Source organism: Bombus impatiens, unplaced genomic scaffold (genome assembly GCF_000188095.3).
Source record: "Bombus impatiens unplaced genomic scaffold, BIMP_2.2 scf_0318, whole genome shotgun sequence".
NCBI classification, from domain to species: Eukaryota; Metazoa; Arthropoda; class Insecta; order Hymenoptera; family Apidae; genus Bombus; species Bombus impatiens.
The window spans coordinates 1,930,172-1,954,773 of NT_176737.1; the positions used below are offsets into that span (position 1 = coordinate 1,930,172).

Genomic DNA, 24,602 nt, shown 5'->3' on the forward strand with positions numbered 1-24,602 from the left:
CGTCGACGACGACCACGACGATCACGACGCTCGCCTCGCCCAACACAGCACCGCCAGCCTCCTCCACCGTGTACACGAGCGTCGCATCGTCGGCGCCTGCTTCCAAGCCACGATTACCTCCGTCCACGGTGATCCTGAATCAAAACGATGCATCGGAGGACAGCAATAAACGGGAGTCGAACAGAAGCAACGAGAACAAGGAAACCGCTGTTCTTCATCCACGACCAACGCCACAGACCAAGCCCAAAGAACTCGATGGTTACGTGGGTTTCGCGAATCTGCCTAACCAAGTCTATAGAAAGGCCGTTAAGAAGGGATTCGATTTCACTCTGATGGTCGTCGGTTAGTTCGATCGTATTGCTCTTTCTCTTTTCTTCAAAAACGAATCGATCGGTCCCTCGACCCTTCACGAAAAGCGTCCACCGCTCTCTATGTACATCGTCGACTACGTTATGCCGTTGATGTTACATCGTAGTATCGAGATAAACAGGTGCAAGTAGTATCGCGTGCAATTTACTTCGATACGTATGTATTTCGATGGACTTTAATAAATTGGCTCTCAACGTTACGCCATACTCGATTTCTCTAGACTCGGGAAGGTACTCTTTATGTAAATACTGGTCGCTTGATCGAACATGTATCCAGGTAATTGCGGATTAATCGATTTAAGTGCAACGACCGATATTTTCAAGAATATACAGAGTTTTATTTTTTTTTTTTACAAAGGAGTTTATCGAGTCCAGAAAATACAGATTTTAAGTACATTATTCGCAATAAACGTGAATTTTTGTAATGGTATGTTAGGCAAAGGTACCGATAGACGGCGGTACGACTTAGCCATGTTGTATTATGTGTCGGTGTTTTACATTTTTCGTTGTGTGATGCAGTTTTTGGGTTTAAGCCTCTGGGGAGCGGAGCTTTTTTTATGTATTTTTTTTTTATTTTTTTTCTGTCCTGAAAAACTTGGTCGCGAAACAGGACGCTTCGGTCGCAAAACAGGACGCTTCGAGAATATACAGAGTTCCTTTAACGCGACGTGAGTTTGCATATACGCGAAATCTAGAGAAAAACGCGAGAAGAGCAGCGCGGAAAAATAATGATCGCGTAGAACGTAAGGCTTAGGGAGACGAACGGTTAAGGCGAGTTCTAATTCGTTGTAAAGGGAATTCGTTTTTCTCAAAGGGGCCGTAAAAAATGTACGCTACGACTTCTCCTGCGTCCCTTTCCTTGCATCAACGAGTACGGATATCAATCCATTGTGCGAATAAACGCACGCCGGACTTTTGTTTTTTCTTTCCTCTTCTCTCTTCTCTTTTGTCGTCCTTTAACTTTCCTAGATCCAGGGACAAAGAGAGATCCGTTTCTCCGGTTGGTATTTCAATTTCGTCGACGATATTGCCTTATGAACCTCCATCTGTTTAACACGTGCAGAACGCGCTCTTTCACTCGACTGGATTAGGGCTGACTCGAAGCAGCAGTGGTTCTCACGCTTCTTATTTTCTTTGAAAAATCCTTGTTAAAATCAAGTTTGTCTTGCGATTAGTTTCCAGCTTAAATCGCTGGACATTAAATTCACGTGGAGATATGTATACAAATTTCTTGCTTCAGGAGAATTACGATTCAAATTTCTATCGATTTATGTATCTTACTTTCTTTTATTTTTTTTTTTTTTTTTTTTTAAAATTTCATTATGAACCTCCATCTGTTTAACACGTGCAGAACGCGCTCTTTCACTCGACTGGATTAGGGCTGACTCGAAGCAGCAGTGGTTCTCACGCTTCTTATTTTCTTTGAAAAATCCTTGTTAAAATCAAGTTTGTCTTGCGATTAGTTTCCAGCTTAAATCGCTGGACATTAAATTCACGTGGAGATATGTATACAAATTTCTTGCTTCAGGAGAATTACGATTCAAATTTCTATCGATTTATGTATCTTACTTTCTTTTATTTTTTTTTTTTTTTTTTTGTAAAATTTCATGTCATAAAGAGATATTGACCAAATCGATTGGTAATAAATAAACGATCGATATTCTGCAATGAGAAGCGCGATTCTGGAAAAGTTGTGGCGATAGATCGCGTCGCGTCGCGTCGCGTCGTGTCGTCTGCATGGAAGTTTGAAATTCGAGAATATAGGCGGAGTGCTGCTATTATTAGTACCGGTATAAACCGAGCCATTTCTCCGTAAATAGAGCAATTCAGACGCTTATCCTTGAAGGAGAGAAGGCGCGGCACTTTGGTCAGTTCAAGGTACGCGGGCAGAAAGGTCAGGGTACCGTTCGGTATTTCAAACTGCCCCCTAAAAGAAGATCAAAGAAAAGAAATGCTTGGTCGTGTAGCAAAATAAACTTGCTCAGTAATCGATTTCCATAGTTTCAATTATTCCTCGTTACTCCGATAAATAATATTTTTGTATGTCTACATAGGTGAGTCGGGACTAGGAAAATCCACTTTGATCAATTCCATGTTCCTCGCTGATATATACAGTGCTGAGTATCCCGGTCCTAGCCTTAGGGTGAAGAAAACCGTAGCCGTAGAGACTAGCAAAGTATTGTTAAAGGAGAACGGTGTAAATCTCACGTTGACCGTCGTTGACACGCCCGGATTTGGCGATGCGGTCGACAACAGCAATTGGTAATTTCGATGAAACTAACGTGTACACAGATTTAGAATGGAATTACGCAACAAAGAGTTAAGAAAGATATTCTTGTTTCAGTTGGGTACCGGTGATCGAATATATCGAGTCAAAATACGAGGAGTTCCTGAACGCCGAGTCTCGTGTAGTGAGACGGCAGATACCAGACAGTCGAGTACATTGTTGTCTCTACTTCGTCGCACCCTCCGGCCATGGTTTGAAGCCGTTGGATGTAGAGTTCATGCAACGTCTTCACGACAAAGTTAACATTATACCTGTCATCGCGAAGGCGGACACCATGACGCCAGACGAATGTGCTCATTTTAAGAAACAGGTTCGTATTATCGAGTAAACCGGTTGTAATCGCGTATCGACGCGCGAACAAACTTCTCTCGCGTTGCTTCGTATGTCGAATAGTTATCGCTGATAGCTCGCACAGGTGCGTGTCAAATTGTAAACTTGCGGTGTAGCGTCAACGCGTTGACCATTTCACGCGTAGCCGATTTGTTAGAAAAACGGTGTAACCTTGCTTGATCGTCTTTAAAGCTGGAATCTGTCGTTGTTGATTGTTTAGATTTTGAACGAGATAGCGCAACACAAGATAAAAATTTACGAGTTCCCGGAAGTGGAGGAAGAAGAAGAAAGTAAACTGCATAAAGTTCTTAGAGAAAGAGTGCCGTTTGCGGTGGTGGGTGCAAACACCGTGGTCGAACAGGATGGTAGGAAAGTTCGTGGAAGGAAGTATCCTTGGGGAGTCGCAGAAGGTATATAATTCTAGAGAATAGCTTGAGAACAGTTCTCCAAATGTTTTAGCTTCGTTCGAATTTCGAGCAGAAATCATGCTTTCTTTCTTCCGATTGTTTAGTGGAAAATTTGGAACATTGCGACTTCATAGCACTCCGAAACATGGTGATTAGGACGCATTTGCAAGATTTGAAAGACGTGACAAATAATGTACATTATGAAAATTTCCGATGTCGCACGTTAGCCGGCGTTGGAGTGGATGGAAAACCGACAAAAGTCTCCAATAAGTAAGTGTACCATTCGTACCTAGTTGCTATAAATGTAAGACGCTTGAAAAGGAAAACTGAAATTTACTATGTACGTTCGTATATACATATACATACATGTATAGGATTAAGAACAGGAAAATATTATAGAGTAAAAGTTCAATGATATTTGTAAATCCCATAAAACACGATAATTAATTACGTCAATTTCCGTTTTGTTTTCTTCTTTTTAACGCAGACATAGATACTCGTAGTCTCATTGATTTTGTTTCGTTCATTTTACCATAACAGTGTAAAAAGCTTGTGCATGCAAACTATTGAAGACTGAAGATTATCTCTGTAAGTCATATACGTTTGAATCGGATGTCATATTAGTTAACATTATTAATATATTATAGTTTAGGCTAGCGACGAAAGTGATCCTGAAAATACTTTTTTTTTTAATAGTATATCTCATACGTGAATTTTAATGCTGATTTCTTATTGGTTAGTTTGTGCCCTCCAGGAGTGATGAACAGTTTCATGACAGTGTGGTAAGTCTTTCAATAAGACCGGGATCGTGTAATATAGTTTTGTGTGCACAAGCCTCTCCAATTTCCATTTTCTACGCATTTAGTTCTACGCGTATTTATTTAGTTAAAGAGGGAGGGGCGGTTCACTCTGTCGATACATGGCGTACATTCTAAAATTTAATCGCATAAAATGGAATAATAATTGTATACGTCGCTCATTCAGGAAGACGCTAAAATCGACGTTTATCAAAACATCGTTTATCAGAATATATCAAGAACTTCTATAAAGATTATGTTTGTAGTGAACCCTCTGACTGGATATTTACTTTAAACAAGTAGATCGCATTATAGTTTAATTCTGCTATAATTTAGTTAGAAAATCTTTATCGCTGATTATATTTAGTACTATTGAATATAACACGCGAATCCGCTTAGTTTTAGTCTACGTTTCCTTTTCTTCTGGCATTTTAATTTCCATTTCCATCTTTCTTATGTTTACAATTATTACGACAAGTTACATTTTCAGTTTGCAATTCCCCATACACGTAGATAGATCACCCACCAAAAAAAAAAAAAGAAAAAAAAACATAACCCAAGCGATTGGTAAAGAAACTTTTTATAAAATATTTATCTTCGTTTAACAAAATATCGTCGACCTTGAATTATTCGTGTACGTTTTGTAGGAATCCGCTGGCTCAGTTGGAAGAAGAGAAAAGGGAACATGATAATAAAATGAAGAAAATGGAGATTGATATGGAGCAGGTGTTTGAAATGAAAGTCAGAGAGAAGAAGCAAAAACTTAAGGACTCGGAAGCGGATGTAAGTATTCATCGGCTATGTATACGTACGCATCTTCGAAAGAACTTGTTTTAATCAGCGGAAAAATTGATTTAGCTACAAAGAAGGCACGAACAAATGAGACGCTCTTTGGAACAACAAGTGCGTGAATTAGAGGAAAAGAGACGAGCATTCGAGACTGAAAAATTAGCATGGGAACAACAGACTGGACACAGTATCGAAGAATTACGTAGACGCAGCCTGGAAGCTAATTCGAAAGAGTAAGTATTGTTTAAGTGTATAAGATCTGCTTCCGTTTGTCCACATTTTCGTAATCGTTACGATATACCATTCTTTATGTGAAAAGATATTAAATACAAAGAAGAAGATCTGCTTCTTGCACGAATGGAAAGCTATTTTACAAATTAGCAAGATATAGCTTTATACTTATAGTAACTGGGGAAACAGTATAGATGGACAGTGTAACGCTTTAACGAGTATACCGAATACTTTATCGAACTAAATGAGATGCAAATAACTAGAAATATCTTTTAATTGCTTAAATCTTTGCTTTAGGAAGATCATTCGGCTGAATATGTGCAATAAAAAGCATTTATAATAAGCTTGTAGCATAATTGTATTTTATTATAATTCACTATTACTAATCTTAATTACGATTATCGTTCTTTCTTATCTTGCCGTTCTCTCTGACAAATTTGCCATATCCGATTTTTCCTTTTTTTTTTTTTTTTTTTTTTCGAAATTTATGTAGAAATGGTTCCACGCAGCTTAGTCTAATAGCAGGAAATTACTAATAATTATTAATAAGCATGTACAACGTAATCATCCCTTTGAACGTAATTCAAGTTCATTTAACATAATGTATTCATTCGATATTAATTCAACGTGATTCGGTACATTCCCTGGCAATTTTGTTTCGTTCCAAGATGATTGGTTTTAACAGGCTATTGTTAGGCAAATCAGTCATTCAAATATTACTGCTTCCAAGCTTTTTTAGATGACTAATTTTTCTTCTTTTCTTTTTCTTTTCTGTTTTTAAAATTACTTTTTAAATATTCGAAAAAAGATACATCGTTTCCACGTGTATGCGATGTCTGCTCCTTGTGCACCACGATTACGTGTACTGCAAGACCGAAAACGCAAAATACGTGCATATAATAGAAAGATATCTACTTGGAGTTTTTTTCGTTTGGAACGCTTAGTATTTGAAATTAGTACCGAATGTTTGATACGATGAAACGGAACAAGTACATTCTCGGCGTGTTCATTTAAGAAAGCTTTTTTTACGGACGAATGTTATGTGATGCTTGCGCTTGTTTGTTTGTTGTGTGTATACCATATCGGGGTGTCCCTTAATTTAGGACGGGATCAGTGTCTTCCGAGGGATCTGGCGGTGGCGGGGGTACATTGAAGGGTTCCCGAGGGATAGGAAGTCTCCTACGCCGTCACACCAGTTTCAAATCACCTCAAGACAGCCCTACACAGATACAGCTTGTCATACAACATCCCGAGCATCCTTAGTAGATCGTAGAATCTATATCTACATTTACTCACAAAATGCCTCTACGTCGCTGTGTCCAAGGACTAAAATCTTTCAAAACATTAACGTCGATCTCATTTTTTATACGTTTGTTGCGTGTGTTTATTTTACCGACGATACAACGTGTACGTACAAATATACCGTTATATACAATGCGTATTCGTATACGTCCACGAAATTTAATTTACACATCGTACGAGTATTTGTGTATCTTTTTGTCTGTCCGTTATTTTTTCGATTAGCTTTGTTTTATAATTAGCAGGAGGTGTTCGCGTTGAAAAGTATGCTAATTAAGACTATTGTGAAATAGTATAATTCGGTTGCTGCGGTGTACGGTAGCAGGTATCTTTATCGCTTACGTTTTCTTTGTTTCTCGAACGTTTCGTAAACGAAAACGACGAATATCCTTGAATATAAGACCAAGTTTATAATACACATATATCATAAATGACGAAGAATCACCGTCAGCTTGGAATCGAAGTGAATTAGTGGTATTTACGATGATCACTGAAACACGAATGCTTGTCTACTTATAATAGAATCGAAGTACCATTAAGGAAACTGAATAACGTCTGATGTTTATTTATAGGCGACGATGATAAACCTTATGTTGCGAAAAACATTAGATCTTAAAGTGAAGAACTAGAGAAAGGAGATACCTTCGTATCGAAAATAAATTTTGATGGTAGTCTTACGTTATCCAGATAGATATTTTTAGACAGGCATATTTTTGGCACAAAGTTTGATAAAATTTACGTAAGCGTTGCAAAAACTCTTTATATTCATATGGATATCACAATTTTATATTCACAGCAACATGCGTTACACTCATGCATAACTTAACTTGTATGAACTCAAAATAACATTCACACTTCGTCAAGTATTATGGAAAGCTATTGTAAACTCTGAACAAGCTGTCTGTTTATTTTTCTCTCCTTTTTGTTACTTTTATTTCCATTGATACATTCCAGTTCGCATGTATTGACATTCCCTTTGCATACGAGTTTAATATCTCTTTTCAGATCTTCAAATCGATATGAGTCGAACCGAGAGACAGCTTGATAAAGGGTGATACTAAACACGATCAATAATAATTGGTCAGAAAAAACGATTACTATGCATTGTTAATTTCATCATTAAACCTTTTTTTCGCAAATAAACGTAATGCTTTCCTAAAACATTTACTAACCATCTTCGTCGCCCTCGTTTTATTTAGCCTTATTGCGAATAAGCGATGTCCAGGATGATACCGATTAGTGTCAGAAAAATATTTGAACGTGACTTTAAAACATACAGCGTGGCATATCGTACTTGCCTAACATGTGTCTACGTTACGCCTCCTTTTCCGTATTATGTGTTTTCACATTTTATGTATTTTGACGTTCACATGCACAAATATGTATGGAAAATAGCGATTTTATATGTATTTCTCCATTACAAATTGAACATCAAAGATCTGATTTGTTACGTATAAGATTTTAAACGTGTATTGCTTCAACAGTTTATTAATTACACATATAACGACTATATACATATAAATAGTTGCAATTTGAAAAGCAAAATATTCTTAAGTTACTTATAACAAGTGTACGATACATTAACATTCAGAAAACAGAAAGTAACAGTTGCAGATAGCATGTGACTCGATAGTCGTGGCCCATAAAAGTATATATTTCTCGAAGCATGATTTTGGCATGGCTAGATTATACGTATATTTCTGTATATATACGATAATTTTATTGTTGATGGATATACACATTGCACTGCATATCTTACACGATGAATTTCATAAGAGATTGTACTTTATACAACGATGATGAATTATATCATTTTCCATAAAATGGACATATTAATTTAATGAATATATAAAAATCAGATAACAAGGATATTTATGTTTTTACGAATAGCCAGATAGTAGTTTGTTGCAAGTCATCGATATTCTTCATAAAAGCAGAAGAAAAATCAGTAAATAACTACATCTTAAAATTCATTAACATATTTTGTAAGTTCTATTGTCATCTAATAAATGTAACAATTTCTTATCTCTACTGACGTTGTAATTCTTTTCAGGGCAGTCGACGGTAAGGATAAGAAGAATAAGAAGAAAGGACTATTCTAAGTCGACTTCAGAAAGACAACGTGAAGAGTGAGCTTTTCTTAAAGTAATCGATAGTAATTTTTCTTCAAAAATATCATATTGATAATACGATTTCTTTAAGAGAAATTGGATATAAATTAAGAAAAAAAAAAAGTTTGACTTGAGAAAGATTTATCGATAAAATCTCCCGGTCTATTCTGCATCTGGCTTTTCAAAATTTTCATTTTTTCACGATAAGATATTTTACGATTTTTTACGTCTTAGAACAACGTTGCTCGTGCACATTTCGAAATCAGCAAAGATAAGGCGTGGCTCGGGAGATTCGTTAATTGATTAAAAGACAAGATAGAAATATGTGTTGCTTAAATCATGCAGTTGACACGTGTACTGTGTATACCATTCGTATAACGTTTATACGACCGCCTCGGCATTCTAATAATTCTTTTACGGGCATAAACGTGTTATGCTTTGAAGAGTGAAAATGAAAGTGTTTGTTCTGTCGTGTTTGCCTGTGCTTCTTCGCGCTTCCTATTATTAACGCCCGACAAAATCACACTTAGTACAATTCGATAAACAATAATTGTACAAAATGTAGACATAATTTCAAAGGACGTAATTTTCTTTAACAAAAGTGTTCAAAGGGATGCCGAAAGAGAAACAAAAGATGTTTGATTTCTTTCGATCAATCTTCGTTTCTCACACTGAATTATTTATGTATATTGTCTTTAACACTTTGAATATCACGATTATATGTCAATATTTATGTCGATATTTTAAATACGATAGTTATGTTAATATAGGTGTATAATATAAAAATATCAAGAAGTGTAAGATCTTAATGGCAATTCATGGAGATTTAAGTGTCAAAACAAAATGATCGAACGATAATCGCTCTTGTATCATACATTCTATGTATCATACGTAACTGGAAGTGCAGATTCGGTTGAACGTGAGTTTCTAAGTACTGTTGCACACCTATTGTTTCTAGGCGGAGCGTAAAAATATCTTTCTCCATGGAAGAAAAAATCGAAACGTGCGATACACTATCGACCTAATAAACGAACGAGGTCTCTGTATCTAAAGCTAGCAATAAGTTATATCGATGTTTCTATTACATAATCTAAATTGTTACAGGATAGCGCATTTATATAATTATAAAGGGATGATGCTCACCCTAAGAAACAAATTGTATAAATAATTGTTTTACATCAATCATATTCTTCCTTTCAGTATTCGCTTAATGCGAGTAACAGCGTGCTGCTTTATAACGTAACGAATTATCGAACACGATGAAACTTAAACATAAGGAAAGGACAACGTTATTCGTCTTTTCACTCAACTCTCAACTCGCATCATTCTACGTCGGATCGTTGAATGTGATTCTAAATGAAGCAGTGGCCATATATATATACATATATAAATATATATTTATGTATAAATGAAATCGAGGAGATCGTAAGGATAAGTCGAATTCGTGTAAATTTAAGTTGTATCGATAACGAGACAAATCGGGTAAGATTAAATTGTATAAAATAAATCTAAGTGTATGCTGGATCGTCGTGATTCGAGACAGTGCGTTAATATTTCAGTTCACTGCAAAATCAAAGGAAATAGAAATTATTGTGTTACGAGCTAATTAAGTTTATTATCAAAGCGGATGGTAATCGAATTGATACGGAATATGTACGAGAAGAATAACCGTGCCGTCTCGAACCCGTCCAAGTATACGTTGGTATATGCAACAAGGATGGGCAAACCGATTTAACAATAAGTTCCTTGAATTCTTTACGTCGCATATACGGTCAGTTGTGTTTCTTTTGTTTTTCCTGTTATCTATATCTTTTATTATCGGATACTTTGCAGAGGAACGTTCTCGCCAGATCAGAATCTTCGCAAAAGAAATCCAAAAGTTTGCCCAGTCTTGGATTTGTATTCTAAGCTAATTGAATTACTGGTGTGCCAATACGAAGAGAATAAGCATTTTATAATAACGCTAGTACGTGATTCTTCAGTTTTTGTAAAATAAGATTCGTGCGATTTTCTCATAACAGGCGGAGGAAAAAAGAAGTTTAAAAAAAAAAAAAAGGATTTCGTCTCAATTTATTGGGAAAAACTACGTGTTACATTCCTATTTTGTACGGATTTTTCTAGGTAAAAAGACTCGACTCGTCACCTTGGTCTTTTCTCGATACCGACAATCCATTTAGAAGTTCAAAGCAAATCGCTTCGATCGCACGGAGAACGACGCCGATAGTTTGAAAAGTTTATTAGCAAAGATAATAAACGTAACGCTAAGGTATATTAGAAAGATTTGTACTTTGGAACTACGTGGAAGCAGATACTTTTCAAAATATCGATGTGTCTGAAAGAAAAAAGAAAGAAAAGAAAAAAAAGAGGAAGAAAGAGCGCTTAGAGATACAACCTTCTTCGATGTTAGAAACAGCAATGAATCTAAAAGCGGACATTTAACAAATAACTGAATGATTTGCAATTTCTGCACTGAATAATATTAAGCTCAATAGTATAAAACGTCTGAACAGTACGATATTTTTATCTAAACAGTAGTAAACATACATGACTCTCTCAAGAACGGAGGATTTTCCTTTGTATTCAGTTCTCTTCTATTTTTTTGTGTAAAAGAAAAGAAAAAGAAAAAAAGAGGGAGAAAGGAAATTATTTAAGTGGACTCGTTGGAACTTGCACTTTTTTTTTTTTTTTTTTATAAAAATTCCAATGAGGAAGACGTCGAAATCCGAAGTACAAACGCACATTCTACAGCGAAGATCAACTTAATGGAAACTAAGATTTTTAATACCATACGAGATTCAAATTGCAATGGATATTTTGTTGAAAATTTTCGTATCTATCTCTTCGAAGAACAAGAAAACAAGTGGAATAATCGAGTACTTAAGTTTTTACTTTTCTGAGAATGACGTTTCAGAAAGTTATAAAGCGGAAGATAAACTCCTTCGTGTTTCTAAGACCTAAGTATATCTCAATGATGAATAAAAGCAAAAGACTTATCTTATCGCTATTAAGGATTTATGCATCTGCTTAGTTGACCAAATAAAAGCTGTTTATACATTTCAATGTTGTATTACGCGTAGCTGTAAGATATAAAAAGTCGATGAAACGGAAGTGTATGATTTACTGTATGTTTACTCTAATCAGCAATGCTTATAATATTTAAATAGTTAATCGTCATAAATCGCGTGAGTCATCACGATACACGATCATTACACATATTATACGTATACGCCATACGCGAGGCACAACACAACAATAATAAAGGAAAAAATAAAGCGAAAGTAGGTAAAACAAACGCGAATTATATTTTGCCGTGCCAGACGAAAACAAAGCTGCCGCCGCTATCTTGTAGAACATATTGTAATAATAATGATATCCAGAAAAATATCGTATAGTACATTATTATTATTATTATTATTATTATTATTATTATTATTATTACTATTATTATTATTATTATTATTACTACTATTATACTTTAGGATTATGTATTCAGTAAATTATATACAAAATTATCAAACACTATGTTACTGCGTTTCGAACCCATCTTTTGTGCATTTTTGAATACTAAATTTGTTTTTCATTCCTATGCAGATAAAATTATGTATATATGCATTGTACGTAATACAAAATGCATCACATAAGAACAAAAAAAAGGAGTGAACGGATAATTGCTGTTTTACATTAATTTACGTGTTGTCGATGTTACAATATCCAAATCTTTCTTCGCAAACCTAAAATGAACGTACCAAATAATTCGAGGTATGTAATTCGTTTCAACATTGATTCTTCGTAATTTCTGCTCGTTCTTTTTTTCCTCCTTCTAAGATTCCATTATTTCAACCAAAAAAATTTGTAATCTAATCTCCGGTAAGAAAGCCATTTTCATATTAAATTATCATCCCCTCGTTCGTACCAATAGGCAAGACAACGTTCGTTCGTAACAAAAGTTTGGCGCATAATTTTACGCCACAATGTAAGTATTGGAAAAAATAAGTAGAAGTGACAAAGAGGTAAGCGATTTTTAAACGAGTCCAAACGTTTCTGATTACATATATTTCAGATTATAATGTTAAAAGAAACGCATAAAATCTGCCTACATCATTGGCTTTTGAATTATTAATGTAAGATCATGAACCCGATGTTCTTGTGATGTTAATTATATGTAGGAAAATATTTCATATGCAATTTTTTCGTTTCATATCGGTAAAATAAATTAAATACTATATGAAACTATTAAAACGACAAACGATATGATGAATAAAAATCATAGATAATATATACTCTTACATCACAAAAATACCAATCGATTGACGAATGTTTCCTTTCACCCTATTAGCTACACCATATAGAAGAATCTACTGATTAAAGGTCAGAATTGTGTTAGAAAAGCGAAATTTCATATCTAGTAGTGAATTCTTACCGACCAGATCGCACCATTTGCTTCGATCGATATTACTAAGTATTCTCACTAATGAAGATTGATTCTAAATGCTTATTTTCATCTGTATCATTACATTACGGCATATGTAAATGGCCAATTCTTATAAATCCATTGATCCATTGATCAAATCTATTCCTTTCCAGTATCCTATATTCTAACTTACATACGTACAAATACGATGTCCCCCCCCAAAAGTATCATTAAAATCGAAATAATAAAGGATGGACAAAATATTTAAAAATTTGTCCTTGTAATTTTTCGTCGCGCACTTTCTTTCAGATTATTGCGAAATGTAAAAATTAATGCTCGAAACATATCTAAAAGAGAATAAATTATCTTGGAATATGTAAGGATACATATGATATAAATAAATCAAATGTAATATATTCGTAAAGGAATCTAAATAAATGAATTTTTTATCCCCTCCATGTGAGAAGAGGGAATGTGACTGGTTGAATAAGCGGCGGCAGCAGCTCGATGAGCAGCATTTAAGCGAGGAACGTTAGTTTGTAAATTTGGTTTCCTCTAATAAGATCGATTAGCAAGTGAAACCTATAAGTGAGAGAAAAAAAAGGTCAAACGAATTTCAAAGTACGTGCTAAGAAGTTATTCGGTGACCGTAATTTTCACCTGTCGAGTTTCACTTCTAACCTGGATTCGTCAGTGGGTCTGTATCTAGCAGTAAGTAATGTAGCAGTATCCGTCCTCAAAGCACACATTTTCTTCGTTGCAAGTTGTCGACTCAAAACTACGAATGAAATTTTCAAAAATAATATTTGCTGAATTCTTATCGTTCCAAGACTATCATTGCAGTCAAGTGTCAAGAAAACATTACACGAAGGTAACGATATTTGGGGAACGAGTTTAATGCATATTCTACGGTCAACCGGCATCACGTGTATTTTCGAGTACAAGAAAACTATACGTTTCCTGTATATTATCATGAGCATAGTACTTTAAGGATTACTTCAGAAAAATTATATGTACAGGAAGATTTATATAAACTACAAAGTATATTACAACATCTGACAAAATCGATCGATTAAAGTCAAATATCATGTGGCCAAAAGACGTTGGTATCAAAGCGATAGAAATATACTTTCCTGCTCAATATGTTGAGCAAACAGAGTTGGAACAATTTGATGGTGTGTCCGCTGGGAAATACACTATTGGCTTAGGTCAATCTAGGATGGGTTTCTGCAATGACCGTGAAGACATTAATTCTTTGTGCTTAACAGTTGTGCACCGATTAATGGATAGGTATGAAATAAAACCGCAAGATATTGGACGATTAGAAGTTGGAACTGAAACCATATTAGACAAGAGCAAATCAGTTAAATCTCTTCTTATGCAGTTGTTTGAACCATATGATTGTACAGACATTGAAGGAGCTGATACAACCAATGCCTGCTATGGAGGTACAGCTGCTCTTTTAAATGCCATATCTTGGGTAGAAAGCAGTGCCTGGGATGGCAGACTGGCCTTAGTCGTTGCGGGTGATAATGCTGTATATTCTTCTGGAAGTGCTAGACCAACTGGAGGTGCTGGAGCTGTGGCAATGTTAATTGGTCCAAATGCACCTTTAATAATTGATCGTGGAGTAAGGTCATCCTGCATGAAACATGCGTATGATTTTTACAAGCCAAATTTAAAGTCTGAATATCCTATTGTAGATGGAAAATTATCGGTTCAGTGTTATCTTAATGCATTAGATACTTGTTATCAGACTTACTGTAAAAAGATGAGGAACAAGCACAATCACAATGTGACTCTAGACAGCTTTAACGCGTTTTTATTTCATTCTCCGTACTGTAAATTAGTACAAAAGTCATTTGCCAGACTAGCTTTTATTGATTTCTTAAACATATCTAAGGAGGAAGTATCTAAAAAACATCCAGAATTAGCGCAATTTCACGATGTTAAATTAGAAGACACTTACTTTAATAGAGATATTGAGAAATCATTTATGAATTTGAGTAAGCCAAATTTTCAGCAGAAAACACAGCCTTCTTTAATGATAGCAAATCAAGTAGGAAATATGTATACTCCATCTGTATACACTGGATTGGCCTCCTTGCTAATTAGTAAGCCTATAAAAGAATTAGCAGGCTCTAAGGTGGGAGTATTTTCATATGGTTCGGGACTTTGTTCTACTATGTATTCATTAACGATAACAAACGAATGTAACGAAAAATCAAATTTAATGAAAATTATCTCTTCGCTCTCTTATATTAAAAAAGAACTTGATGCTCGTCAAAAGATTTCCCCAGAAGCTTATACGAAGGAATTAGAATGGCGTGAACAGAATTGTCATAGTGTACCATTTACTCCTCATAGTACCACTAAAAATATGTTTCCTGGAGCCTACTATCTTGTACAAGTGGATGAGAAATATAGAAGGACTTACAATAGAGTGTGAAGATTTTGCTATTCCTTAAATAAGCTATTTGGGGTTTTTGTATCAATTATCGAATCAAAATCACGGTGGTGTATGATTATGTATATAATTTAAAAAATGAATTAGTTAATAACTAGCATAAAATATTTTTACCAAACAAAAATGTTCTTAATGCGACATTCATATGCTATGAAATGTACACTTTTGACTTTTAAATCTATTTATAAATATAAAAAATTTATTAATACAAATTATATAATAGATATATCAATTACTTTCACAAAAATACCTCTGTTCATATATATATTTATTTATTATGTACAGTTTTTAATATATCTATTGTACATGTTCTATATTCTTTTTAGTTAACAAGGAAGCTACAATCATTGTGCTTTATTATATTAGAAATATTCATATGAAAATATGAAAAAAAACATACACTTTCTAATTCATATAAAAAGCCTTTAAAGAAGTATTCCCTTTTAGTGCATTTTTGTTTAATATTAATTGGTTAATTATGTAAATATTTATAAAAATAATAAAGAATTAAACACAGATTTTATGCACATGTTAAAAAAGTGCCTTAATAATATGTTGTTCTTTTAACCTTTCGATGTTCACAGTTTTTTGTATGCACATATAGAAGGATTGATTATGCCCATGATGGATAAGAGTGCCAATGGGTTAATCATGAAGTTGTTCCTACATTAGGGGTATATATCCATATGTACATAGAGTGTAATATATCAAAAGTGAAATGACTTGTATGTAAAAAGATAATTCAATAATTTTATTGTTTTTCCCTGCATATGTAAGTCAACTGGTATGTTAATTACAACAAAATTTTCAAATTTTGATATATTTTGTCAAAAAAGTGAACACTTGTAGTTTATGCGTCGTAATTCACAAGCAAATGTTTATCTTGTTTAACTAATATCTTCTTAAATATTTTTATTTTAATTATATGATAGATAAACGTGAAGTACATCATATACATTTTATTTCAATAATTTCGATATTACAATAACATTAAAAAAATAGTACAATAGCAAATTTTTTCTTTAAAAAAATATATTAATATAATATTTGTTCTTTTTGAGATTCGTTTCATTAAAAATAAATACGTGCATTAACTTTTGCTACATATATAAATAGTTGAAATATATCAGTGACGCTGAATATTATGAAATCTAAGCATTTGTATTTACAAATGTATACGTTTAAAATACTCGATCTTAAGTCTCTAGTGAAATAGCAGATAAAGAGAGAATAGTAATTTTTCAGATTAATACAAAATCCATAATGAGTTCCTGTTCCATAATCAAATGGTCACAAAATACTGGCTTTGTAGCACAATTATTACTATTCTGTCATTATTAACAATATAATTAATTTCTTTTAATATCACATTATTTGGATAGTTATAAAAATATTGTACATTGCTTTTCCATTTTATATACAAATTTAAACATAGTAAAGATATGTATATCATTTGTTTATAAACCACTACCTAAAATATTTTGTATGGACAACCTGAACAAGAAGACAATTTTCTACTTGCACCAAGTCTAACAACTTCATCTTCATTAGCATTTATTTGACGATTTTCATGTCTTCTCTGGAAAGAAGTAAACATATGCATTTCTTTAAGATTATATGATATACGATTATGAAAACAGTATATGTTTACTTATATTTTATATTTTTATATCTTTTTTTATTATATATTTTACATTTTATATGAAAGCCAAATGCTTACTTTAAGTTCTGCTGCCAGGTAGAAAAATACAGAATCTATATTGGTATTCTCTTTGGCTGATGTTTCTACCACTTGTAACACTTCAGGAAGATATTGACAAAGAGCTTCTGCCTCTCCTTTCTCAACCTCTCGTAGACTTTCTAAATCACATTTGTTACCTATAAGTTTTTTATTCGTTAATATCTAGTATTCAAAGCATAATTAAAACAAAATATACAAACAAATCTCACCAACTAAAATTAATAACACATGTGATGAAGTATACCTTCGTACTTCTTCTACCCAATGTTGTAAGCTTAAGAATGTAGATCTCTTTGTAATATCATAAACTGAAAGTTGTTTAAGCCATTATAAATATTTCCATAGTTAAGGGAACAAAAAGGTAGAAATGATATCTCTCACATACCTACAATAACACCATTAGCAGATCTATAGTAACTTTGGGTTATTGTACGAAATCTTTCTTGGCCAGCTGTATCCCATATTTGCAACTAATAATAATAAAATATCTTTAAACATTTTGAATTATTTGTATATCATTATATATTAAGTGATATATATATTTTATATAAAAAAATTATATTACTAATTTGAAAAACATAATGTAACAATATTTCTTATGTATTATAATATAGCTGTTCTATTTTATATAATTAAAGAAAAAGATATTATCAATACCAGTTTGTACAAAATAATTCAAGCTAAAGTGAAAGTTCGCCTTTAACAAAAAATTATCTATTCGATCTCACATTCCCATGTTAAATTATATTTATTTAAATAATTTTATATTAAAGAAGCTATTGAGCTCTCTTCTTTAAAATTTATATATAAATTACTTGTAGGTTATAAATGTCAAAAAAATTGGAGAAATATAGCGATATTGATCATAGATCAAATAAACGTACCTTAACTTTCTTGTCATCGATTAGTACAGTCTTCATGGAAAAGTCTACACCAATTGTGTTTCCATGCCTCTCGATAAATGTACCAGATCGAAATCTTTGAACAACACATGTTTTTCCTGTCCCACAATCGCCAATGAGCACAATCTTGAACAAGTAATCAAAATTTTCATCGTTCGTGGCCATCAAATTGTCCGGATCACGGTTCGACATTTCTTTCCTATCGTCGAAATAATTTATCAAATCGACGACACTCTTTATAATCCGCACATCCAGACCTACCGACTACTTACGCCATTGTTTCACTCAACTCGTAACTCCACCACTTTATAAATGTTCTTATAATTAGTGCAGTTGGTACGCGTAAGATATTCGTTGAAACCAGATTCAAACATTAGATTTCCTTTCTTTTTCAATCTAACCTGTTGTGCACCTTTTATTTTATAATTACAAATTCACCAATTTTTTATAAAAATAAATCGTTTCTGATGAAGTTTAAGATACAATGTATTTATTTTATTTAAAAATGAGATGGTACTTCAATACATTCACTACAAATACAAAATTACATTTTACTTCAATAAGATGAACATAGGTGTTATATGCATTTATTATAAACATATTTTCACATAAACATACTCTATATCTAATTAATTGTAAATATAGTAGAAATTAAAATAACAATTATTTTCGTGATGTGAATTTGGAAAGGCCTTCTAATAAGCTAACATACGCGGTATGTTCGTAACTCGTACTCAGGTCAATCAATTTCTCCGCAAACTCGTTTGAAATGCCTTTCTCTTCGAGATAATTCATCAGCAAATCATATAGATACTGAAAAATAAATATATATATTTCTATAAACATATATAAAAAGAAACATGAAATTAATTAGATAAGAATCTGTAGTAAATCATTGTCACATTCTCAAGTATTAATTTTATCAATAATAAAATTATTCTATGTGCGAATGTTTTACTTTTCCAAAGATCAATAATCAAATTGGTTACCAGATACTCCAATTTGTACTCAACACTTTGGTTTGTTTTTTATAGATACATATAAGCTCATTATAGAATATATATATTAATTACTTACCCCATCAATAATTTCACCAGCAACGGCATACACTTTGTCAGAATGTTCTCCTGTATATAAAGTAATTTCATCTATACCAAAGATGTCATCTGAAATTAAATGGATGTATGAAAAACACATTCATCTAATTGTACAATAGTACATACATGTATTGCTATAAGTTAGAATTCAATGTTACTTACTATAACTTTCATTGGCACCTGATGCACCAGGTTCATTGTTAAAGGAACAGGTGAATCCAAGAGTCTGATTTTCTCTAACTATATCAACTGTGAAGGATGGTTTACTTTTCATATCACCAATGTCTGGAGTATCACTAGTCATTTCAACATCAGGTTCAGAATCAGAATCAACAGTATGATTTATGTTAAATGAGATTCTAATTCTGTAAAAGATAATTTGTAGTAAAAGAAGAAATGTATTTTCTACTGAAAATAGTTTATCATATTTTATAATAATATAGCATGTTAAAAGTTCTGTTACGTTTCATTATCTTGCTTCTTTTCCAAATTAACATCTGCCCCATCAAGCGAGACTTTAAAACCATCTAATTGAGTGGGAATAGTTTTTAATTTTTGTGCATTCTTTTCTGCTATGATTTCTTCAGCTAAAAATTCTACAAGCTCCTTCTCAGCTATAAAAAGGAGAAGGAAATAATTATGATAAAGCGATAAAACAATTACTCAATGAAAATATTTCAGTCCTAACATAAATAAAGTATATAAAACTTATATTATTAGTAACATAGATATATCACAATATAAATGTATAAATGTTTAAAAATGCAATTACTGAAATTTACAATATATATGATTGATTTATATGACGATGAAATGATGAAATAAATTACGATATAATGTACCTTTCGTATGAGAATGCCGACAATAACCGAAATTACAAGAAACACTTGGATGCTTAAATAGTTTTGTCGAAGTGATAGGTGTGATTTGGATTCGTCGAGAATCGTTCCACAGTGTTCTTAATTGATTACTTGCGATTCCTGTAGTCGAAGTTGCCGTATACAAATTTTTAATTACCGGCGAACATAATATCTTCCTTATTATTCCATTCATTTTAATGTTCACAACTAACGTTGGCTTTCTTCGAATCGTATAGGTATACGCATAAAATGGATTTCTAATAAACCGAACACGAGGCAGGATGAATACCACCGTCACGAATTCATAAACTATATAGTCTACCGTCCCCTTGTAATTTCTAGAACAAACATTTGTATGGTGATTTCTAGTAATTTTTTGTTCGAAGTGAAGATTGGAATTAACACATGTGACGTCGCCCAAAAGTAGATTGTCATCATGTTATTAATTCCTATGGTCACGACAGCGCGCGCTATCTAAATATTCGAATAACTTACTCAACTTAGCTTTTAACTTCATAATAATAAAGACAACCTTACTCGAAATAAACTTTAATTACGCTAACGAAATACTCGACTAAATTAGATGATCACTGGAGTAAGGAAAAGTCCGCAAACAGGAATGCAACTGGAAACAACAAAAGGAGATAATTGCAACGTTGTGTGTCCGCTCGTTTCTACCGCCAAAAAACATCAAGAGCTTTTCGACGAACAGTGTAGCCTTTGACCACCACAGAGCCTTATTTTGAGTGTCTTGAATGATCTTTCTATTCATCTCTAGTATAAGTTCTATGCTATCTTATATTGATATATATCCTTGGTTGATATCGCAAAAAAATAGTGGGAAACGTACAGGAAATACCTCAGTAGAAATACCGCCATAAAAAATATCAAATACAATACGTTGTGTGATGTAGATATATCATTAGCTTTATTCGACGTTTTATAAGTTAGTTTTAAAAGATGTATTCACTTACGGAAGGAGCGTTGGATGTAAGTTTAAACATAGTATTTGTATTTTATGATACAATTGTGATGCAATTTATTTTATCTGATTTTTAGAAAATCATGAACGGGATCGAGGTCGATAGGCCGATATTGCAAATATTGGTAAATAAACTATATCCTCCGTCTAATTTGCTTTCAGACTGAAGTATCTCATTTTTGAATACGATAATTGTTTATAGGGTCACAAGAAATTGTCCAGTTCAAATAGTGGAGAACGTTACAGACTTCTCGTATCTGATGGAAAACGAATAAATTCATTTACGATGCTTGCCACACAATTAAATTCAATGATAACTGATAATGTATTAACAGAATTTTCCATTTGCCAAATAAATAGATATGCTATAAGTGTGGTAAATAATGCTGGCAAACAAAAGTACGCAATAATCATTTATTAAATAAAGAATAACAAAATTTTATTAACAATTCAACATTGAATTCTTTTTATTTTAGACGAGTAATGGTGATATTAAGTGTTGATTTAAAAGTTGCGGGTGATGAAGTTGGACGTAAAATTGGTAATCCAACAAATGCTGACGCTGATGGTGAATCTAAACCAGCACAAAGTGTACAGTCTGCGCAAGCTGCTTCACAACAGCAAAGTAATACACACTAACTATGAATTAGTACAAATCATATCAATAACATGTTATTTTAGTATTTTATTATTCAGGTAGCTTGGTGTCAAAGCATAGTGGTCAACAGTCTTCTACCAGTGATATATCCACAATCCCAATCGTTGCATTGAGTCCTTATCAAAACAGGTGTTTTTAATTTTTCATTCTTTTTAAGTGTCACAGTTTTTTAGTGTGCTAAATAATCTTTTACATAGGTGGGTAATAAAGGCACGAGTTGTCAATAAATCTGCCATTAGAACATGGAGTAATTCACGTGGTGAAGGAAAATTGTTTTCCATGGATCTTGTGGACGAAAGTGGAGAGATTAGATGCACTGCATTTAGAGATCAGTGTGATAAATTCTATGATATGATTGAGGTAATTAGTGTGCTGTTGTATGTATTTTATAATGTTGCATAATAATATACATCTTATTGCAGATTGGGAAGGTTTATTACATTTCCAGAGCATCTTTAAAAACTGCAAATAAGCAATTTAATAATTTAAAAAACGATTATGAAATGACTCTAACTGGTGATTCAGAAATAATTCCATGTCATGACATTGGAGATAAAATTCCAACTCTTCAGTTTGATTTCATACCAATAAACGATATAGAGCAAAAGGAGAAAAATGATATAATAGGTAAATATTGAATTGAAATGTATACTATTTATATATTGTATCATAACACTTTAATCTATTATCTATTAATCATAACACTTATTTGTTGCAGATGTTTTGGCTATTGTAAAATCTCGTGGTGATTTGCAGATGTTAGTATCACGAACCACTGGTAAAGACATGAAAAAAAGGGATGTTAATCTCATTGATGAAAGTAATACTATGGTAAAAATTTTACCTGACTAAATACAATAAAAAAGAAAGTTTTTATAATATTACATAAAATGAGATTTTAGGTAACGCTTACACTATGGGGAACACAAGCTGAAGAATTTTCAGGAAATGATAATCCAGTTTTAGCCATTAAAGGAGCTCGTGTTGGCGAATTTAACGGTGGAAAGAATTTGTCTACTCTCAGTGGAACTGCTGTACAGATTGATCCAGATATTCCAGAAGCACATAGGTGTCAAAGTCATTAATAAGTCTCTGAAACTAATATTGTAATTGCAAAAAATCTTGGTTTTAGAGTAATACTTTTTATTTTAATATAGATTACGAGGTTGGTTTAACACAACTGGATGTCATGAAGAAGCAAAGCCACTTTCAAGAGCATTTGGAAGTGCAGCTCAAATGTCTCAGGCATTGATCACAATTGGCGAAGCAAACAGTCAGATAGATAAAAAGAACGGTCCGGAAATATTTACGGTGAAGGCGACCATTAATCTCTTACGCACTGAAAATATTTTATATAAATCGTGCCCTAGTGAAAACTGCAAAAAAAAGGTAATTATTATCTCGTACTTTATAAGTAGATATAATAAAACACCATCAATTAAGAGATTGTATTTTGCAGGTGATAGATCAAGCAAATGGCATGTACAGGTGCGAAAAATGTAATAAAGAATTCCCTAACTTCAAATATCGTTTACTTGGAAGCGTAAGTGCAAAATAAATTTTGTTTTCATCTATTTAGATGCAAGTCAGATTTATTAATATTTAGCATTTTTGCAGCTAAGCTTGGCTGACTGGACAGACAATATGTGGGTCACGGCATTTAATGACGAAACAGAGAAAATTTTAGGTATTACAGCTCAGGAACTTGGAGAATTAAAAGAAAATGATAACGATGCTTACCTGGAAAAACTTGGCGAAGTAACATTTAAAAGTTTCATATTTAAGATAAGAACGAAAATGGAGACATTCGGTGTAAGTTGACTCAATGCAATGATTCTAATATTTGATTCCAAGATTCTAATATTTGTAATTATTTACCGCACTGGATTATTTACAGGATGAAAACAGGTTAAGATCAACATGTATTGATGTATCCCCAACCGATTGTAAAGCCTACAACGAAGACTTAATAACCAAACTCAAAGAATTAACTGGTATTGATAGTACTTAAAGTTATTCCATTCCTGATAATATTTTCTAGATTTGCGCATGTCTGAGCTCTTTTTGTTTGAAAAAATATCAGTATATTTTTATATTGTTAATTAATCCAATAATAATTTTTTGATATTTCATCACATATTTGTGTGTAATTCAATAATTCCTATATTTAACGTTGCTAAATATACTTTGAAAAATGTAATTACCATAAATTACTCCATTAATTTTCCTACATAAATAGCTATAAATTTAGTAAATATTAAACTTATTACATACATATTTATCATAATATGATCGTGCTGTTCATTAAACTAAGACGTGTTAGGCTTTGCTAAATAATTACTGTGTATAAAAATGTGAAATCGTGTTCCGAATAAACTTATATGTAGATAATCTTGCAATTCGGCATGATTCATTAGAATTATTATGTAGCAGCGTATTATTGTTTAACAAAGTCATCGAAGCTATGAGTATATGAAATTACATATATGCATTTTTCGTAAAGTTACGCATGAATAAAACCAGTTTAGTTAGAAATATCATACAAACGTAATTGCATTTAGTCGACATTATTATCGTTGTGAAAGCAAAGTGTTATATGCCAATCTTCGTTGATACTATTAGGCAGTAGGACTAAGAGTACTTATAATAATGACGACATTACCCTAAACGTGTTTATAATGATGTTATGAATGAATAAACTATATCATGTACGAATGTGTATGTATATACATATATATATAATGGTGTATATATATATGTTGAATCATCACCTTTTAAATAAATTTACAACTTAAAGATTACGTAATATCCTTATCGTACAATAAGGATTAATTCGTTAATGCCATTTGTATTACCGAAAAATAT

At 32.8% G+C, this 24,602-nt stretch overlaps 5 protein-coding genes and 1 long non-coding RNA gene across 21 annotated transcripts in view; 3 read left to right on the forward strand and 3 right to left on the reverse strand.

The window, feature by feature from the left end:
• LOC100741742 (septin-7) overlaps nucleotides 1-11,927 on the forward strand; it is a 47,159-nt gene extending 35,232 nt beyond the window's left edge. For 9 of the 13 annotated variants that reach the window (XM_033320494.1, XM_024367350.2, XM_024367349.2 and 6 more), the window contains 9 exons: nucleotides 1-342; nucleotides 2,423-2,630; nucleotides 2,713-2,965; nucleotides 3,206-3,395; nucleotides 3,497-3,662; nucleotides 4,133-4,174; nucleotides 4,837-4,972; nucleotides 5,048-5,211; nucleotides 6,313-6,472. In XM_033320494.1, the coding sequence (XP_033176385.1) occupies nucleotides 1-342; nucleotides 2,423-2,630; nucleotides 2,713-2,965; nucleotides 3,206-3,395; nucleotides 3,497-3,662; nucleotides 4,133-4,174; nucleotides 4,837-4,972; nucleotides 5,048-5,211; nucleotides 6,313-6,472 (1,661 nt within the window). Of the gene's footprint in view, nucleotides 343-2,422; nucleotides 2,631-2,712; nucleotides 2,966-3,205; nucleotides 3,396-3,496; nucleotides 3,663-4,132; nucleotides 4,175-4,836; nucleotides 4,973-5,047; nucleotides 5,212-6,312; nucleotides 7,600-8,561 lie in introns of those variants that run through there. The other 4 variants (XM_024367344.2, XM_024367342.2, XM_024367345.2 and 1 more) reach the window with 4 other exon arrangements.
• Nucleotides 5,989-6,319, reverse strand: LOC117151614. The gene is made up of 2 exons (XR_004461649.1): nucleotides 6,170-6,319; nucleotides 5,989-6,074 (listed from the first exon to the last, which is right to left on the reverse strand). It is a non-coding gene; the product is annotated as an uncharacterized LOC117151614 (long non-coding RNA).
• A 1,580-nt stretch (nucleotides 11,928-13,507) lies between the features above and the next one.
• On the forward strand, nucleotides 13,508-15,709 carry LOC100742345 (hydroxymethylglutaryl-CoA synthase 1). The gene is made up of 2 exons (XM_033320501.1): nucleotides 13,508-13,741; nucleotides 13,861-15,709. Exon 2 carries the CDS (start codon nucleotides 14,118-14,120, stop codon nucleotides 15,477-15,479), a length of 1,362 nt encoding a protein of 453 aa, XP_033176392.1. The 5' UTR covers nucleotides 13,508-13,741; nucleotides 13,861-14,117; the 3' UTR covers nucleotides 15,480-15,709.
• Nucleotides 15,710-16,637: 928 nt separating this feature from the next.
• On the reverse strand, nucleotides 16,638-18,477 carry LOC100742099 (ras-related protein Rab-43). 2 transcript variants are annotated; one of them, XM_024367381.2, is made up of 5 exons: nucleotides 18,123-18,477; nucleotides 17,624-17,708; nucleotides 17,448-17,546; nucleotides 17,218-17,357; nucleotides 16,638-17,076 (listed from the first exon to the last, which is right to left on the reverse strand). In XM_024367381.2, the coding sequence occupies exons 1-5, from the start codon at nucleotides 18,330-18,332 to the stop codon at nucleotides 16,969-16,971; spliced, it is 642 nt and encodes a 213-aa protein (XP_024223149.1). In that variant the 5' UTR covers nucleotides 18,333-18,477; the 3' UTR covers nucleotides 16,638-16,968. The 2 variants fall into 2 exon arrangements, with proteins under 2 accessions (XP_024223149.1, XP_003489259.1); XM_003489211.4 differs by having other exon boundaries at nucleotides 17,218-17,375.
• A 194-nt stretch (nucleotides 18,478-18,671) lies between these two features.
• Nucleotides 18,672-20,444, reverse strand: LOC100741978 (complement component 1 Q subcomponent-binding protein, mitochondrial). Its single transcript, XM_003489210.4, has 5 exons — nucleotides 20,080-20,444; nucleotides 19,701-19,851; nucleotides 19,400-19,602; nucleotides 19,218-19,306; nucleotides 18,672-18,953 (listed from the first exon to the last, which is right to left on the reverse strand). The coding sequence occupies exons 1-5, from the start codon at nucleotides 20,288-20,290 to the stop codon at nucleotides 18,804-18,806; spliced, it is 804 nt and encodes a 267-aa protein (XP_003489258.1). The 5' UTR covers nucleotides 20,291-20,444; the 3' UTR covers nucleotides 18,672-18,803.
• Nucleotides 20,445-20,783: 339 nt separating this feature from the next.
• On the forward strand, nucleotides 20,784-24,448 carry LOC100747726 (replication protein A 70 kDa DNA-binding subunit). 3 transcript variants are annotated; one of them, XM_003489172.4, is made up of 13 exons: nucleotides 20,791-21,087; nucleotides 21,157-21,204; nucleotides 21,282-21,478; nucleotides 21,556-21,704; nucleotides 21,776-21,866; nucleotides 21,935-22,097; nucleotides 22,160-22,364; nucleotides 22,456-22,568; nucleotides 22,640-22,806; nucleotides 22,895-23,126; nucleotides 23,197-23,280; nucleotides 23,355-23,549; nucleotides 23,635-24,448. In XM_003489172.4, the coding sequence occupies exons 1-13, from the start codon at nucleotides 21,058-21,060 to the stop codon at nucleotides 23,746-23,748; spliced, it is 1,788 nt and encodes a 595-aa protein (XP_003489220.1). In that variant the 5' UTR covers nucleotides 20,791-21,057; the 3' UTR covers nucleotides 23,749-24,448. The 3 variants fall into 3 exon arrangements, with proteins under 3 accessions (XP_033176386.1, XP_003489220.1, XP_012240630.1); XM_033320495.1 differs by lacking the exon at nucleotides 23,635-24,448 and having other exon boundaries at nucleotides 20,784-21,087; nucleotides 22,895-23,125; nucleotides 23,195-23,280; nucleotides 23,355-23,491; XM_012385207.2 differs by lacking the exons at nucleotides 20,791-21,087; nucleotides 21,282-21,478.
• The last annotated feature ends 154 nt before the right edge of the window (nucleotides 24,449-24,602 follow it).

Coding starts and splice junctions, on each gene's coding strand:
- LOC100747726 (XM_003489172.4), top strand. CDS start 21,058: ATGTATTCACTTACGGAAGGAGCGTTGGAT. Junction 22,365..22,455: donor GGAGAAAAATGATATAATAG/GTAAATATTGAA, acceptor TATTTGTTGCAG/ATGTTTTGGCTATTGTAAAA. Junction 22,569..22,639: donor TTGATGAAAGTAATACTATG/GTAAAAATTTTA, acceptor ATGAGATTTTAG/GTAACGCTTACACTATGGGG.
- LOC100742099 (XM_003489211.4), bottom strand. CDS start 18,332: ATGTCGAACCGTGATCCGGACAATTTGATGGCCACGAACGATGAAAAT. Junction 17,376..17,447: donor TGTGTTATTAATTTTAGTTG/GTGAGATTTGTT, acceptor AAAAACTTATAG/GTAACAAATGTGATTTAGAA. Junction 17,077..17,217: donor ACCTGGCAGCAGAACTTAAA/GTAAGCATTTGG, acceptor ACTTCTTTCCAG/AGAAGACATGAAAATCGTCA.
- LOC100742345 (XM_033320501.1), top strand. CDS start 14,118: ATGTGGCCAAAAGACGTTGGTATCAAAGCGATAGAAATATACTTTCCT.
- LOC100741978 (XM_003489210.4), bottom strand. CDS start 20,290: ATGAATGGAATAATAAGGAAGATATTATGTTCGCCGGTAATTAAAAAT. Junction 19,852..20,079: donor TCGGCATTCTCATACGAAAG/GTACATTATATC, acceptor TCCTTTTTATAG/CTGAGAAGGAGCTTGTAGAA. Junction 19,307..19,399: donor AGGTGCCAATGAAAGTTATA/GTAAGTAACATT, acceptor ATTTAATTTCAG/ATGACATCTTTGGTATAGAT.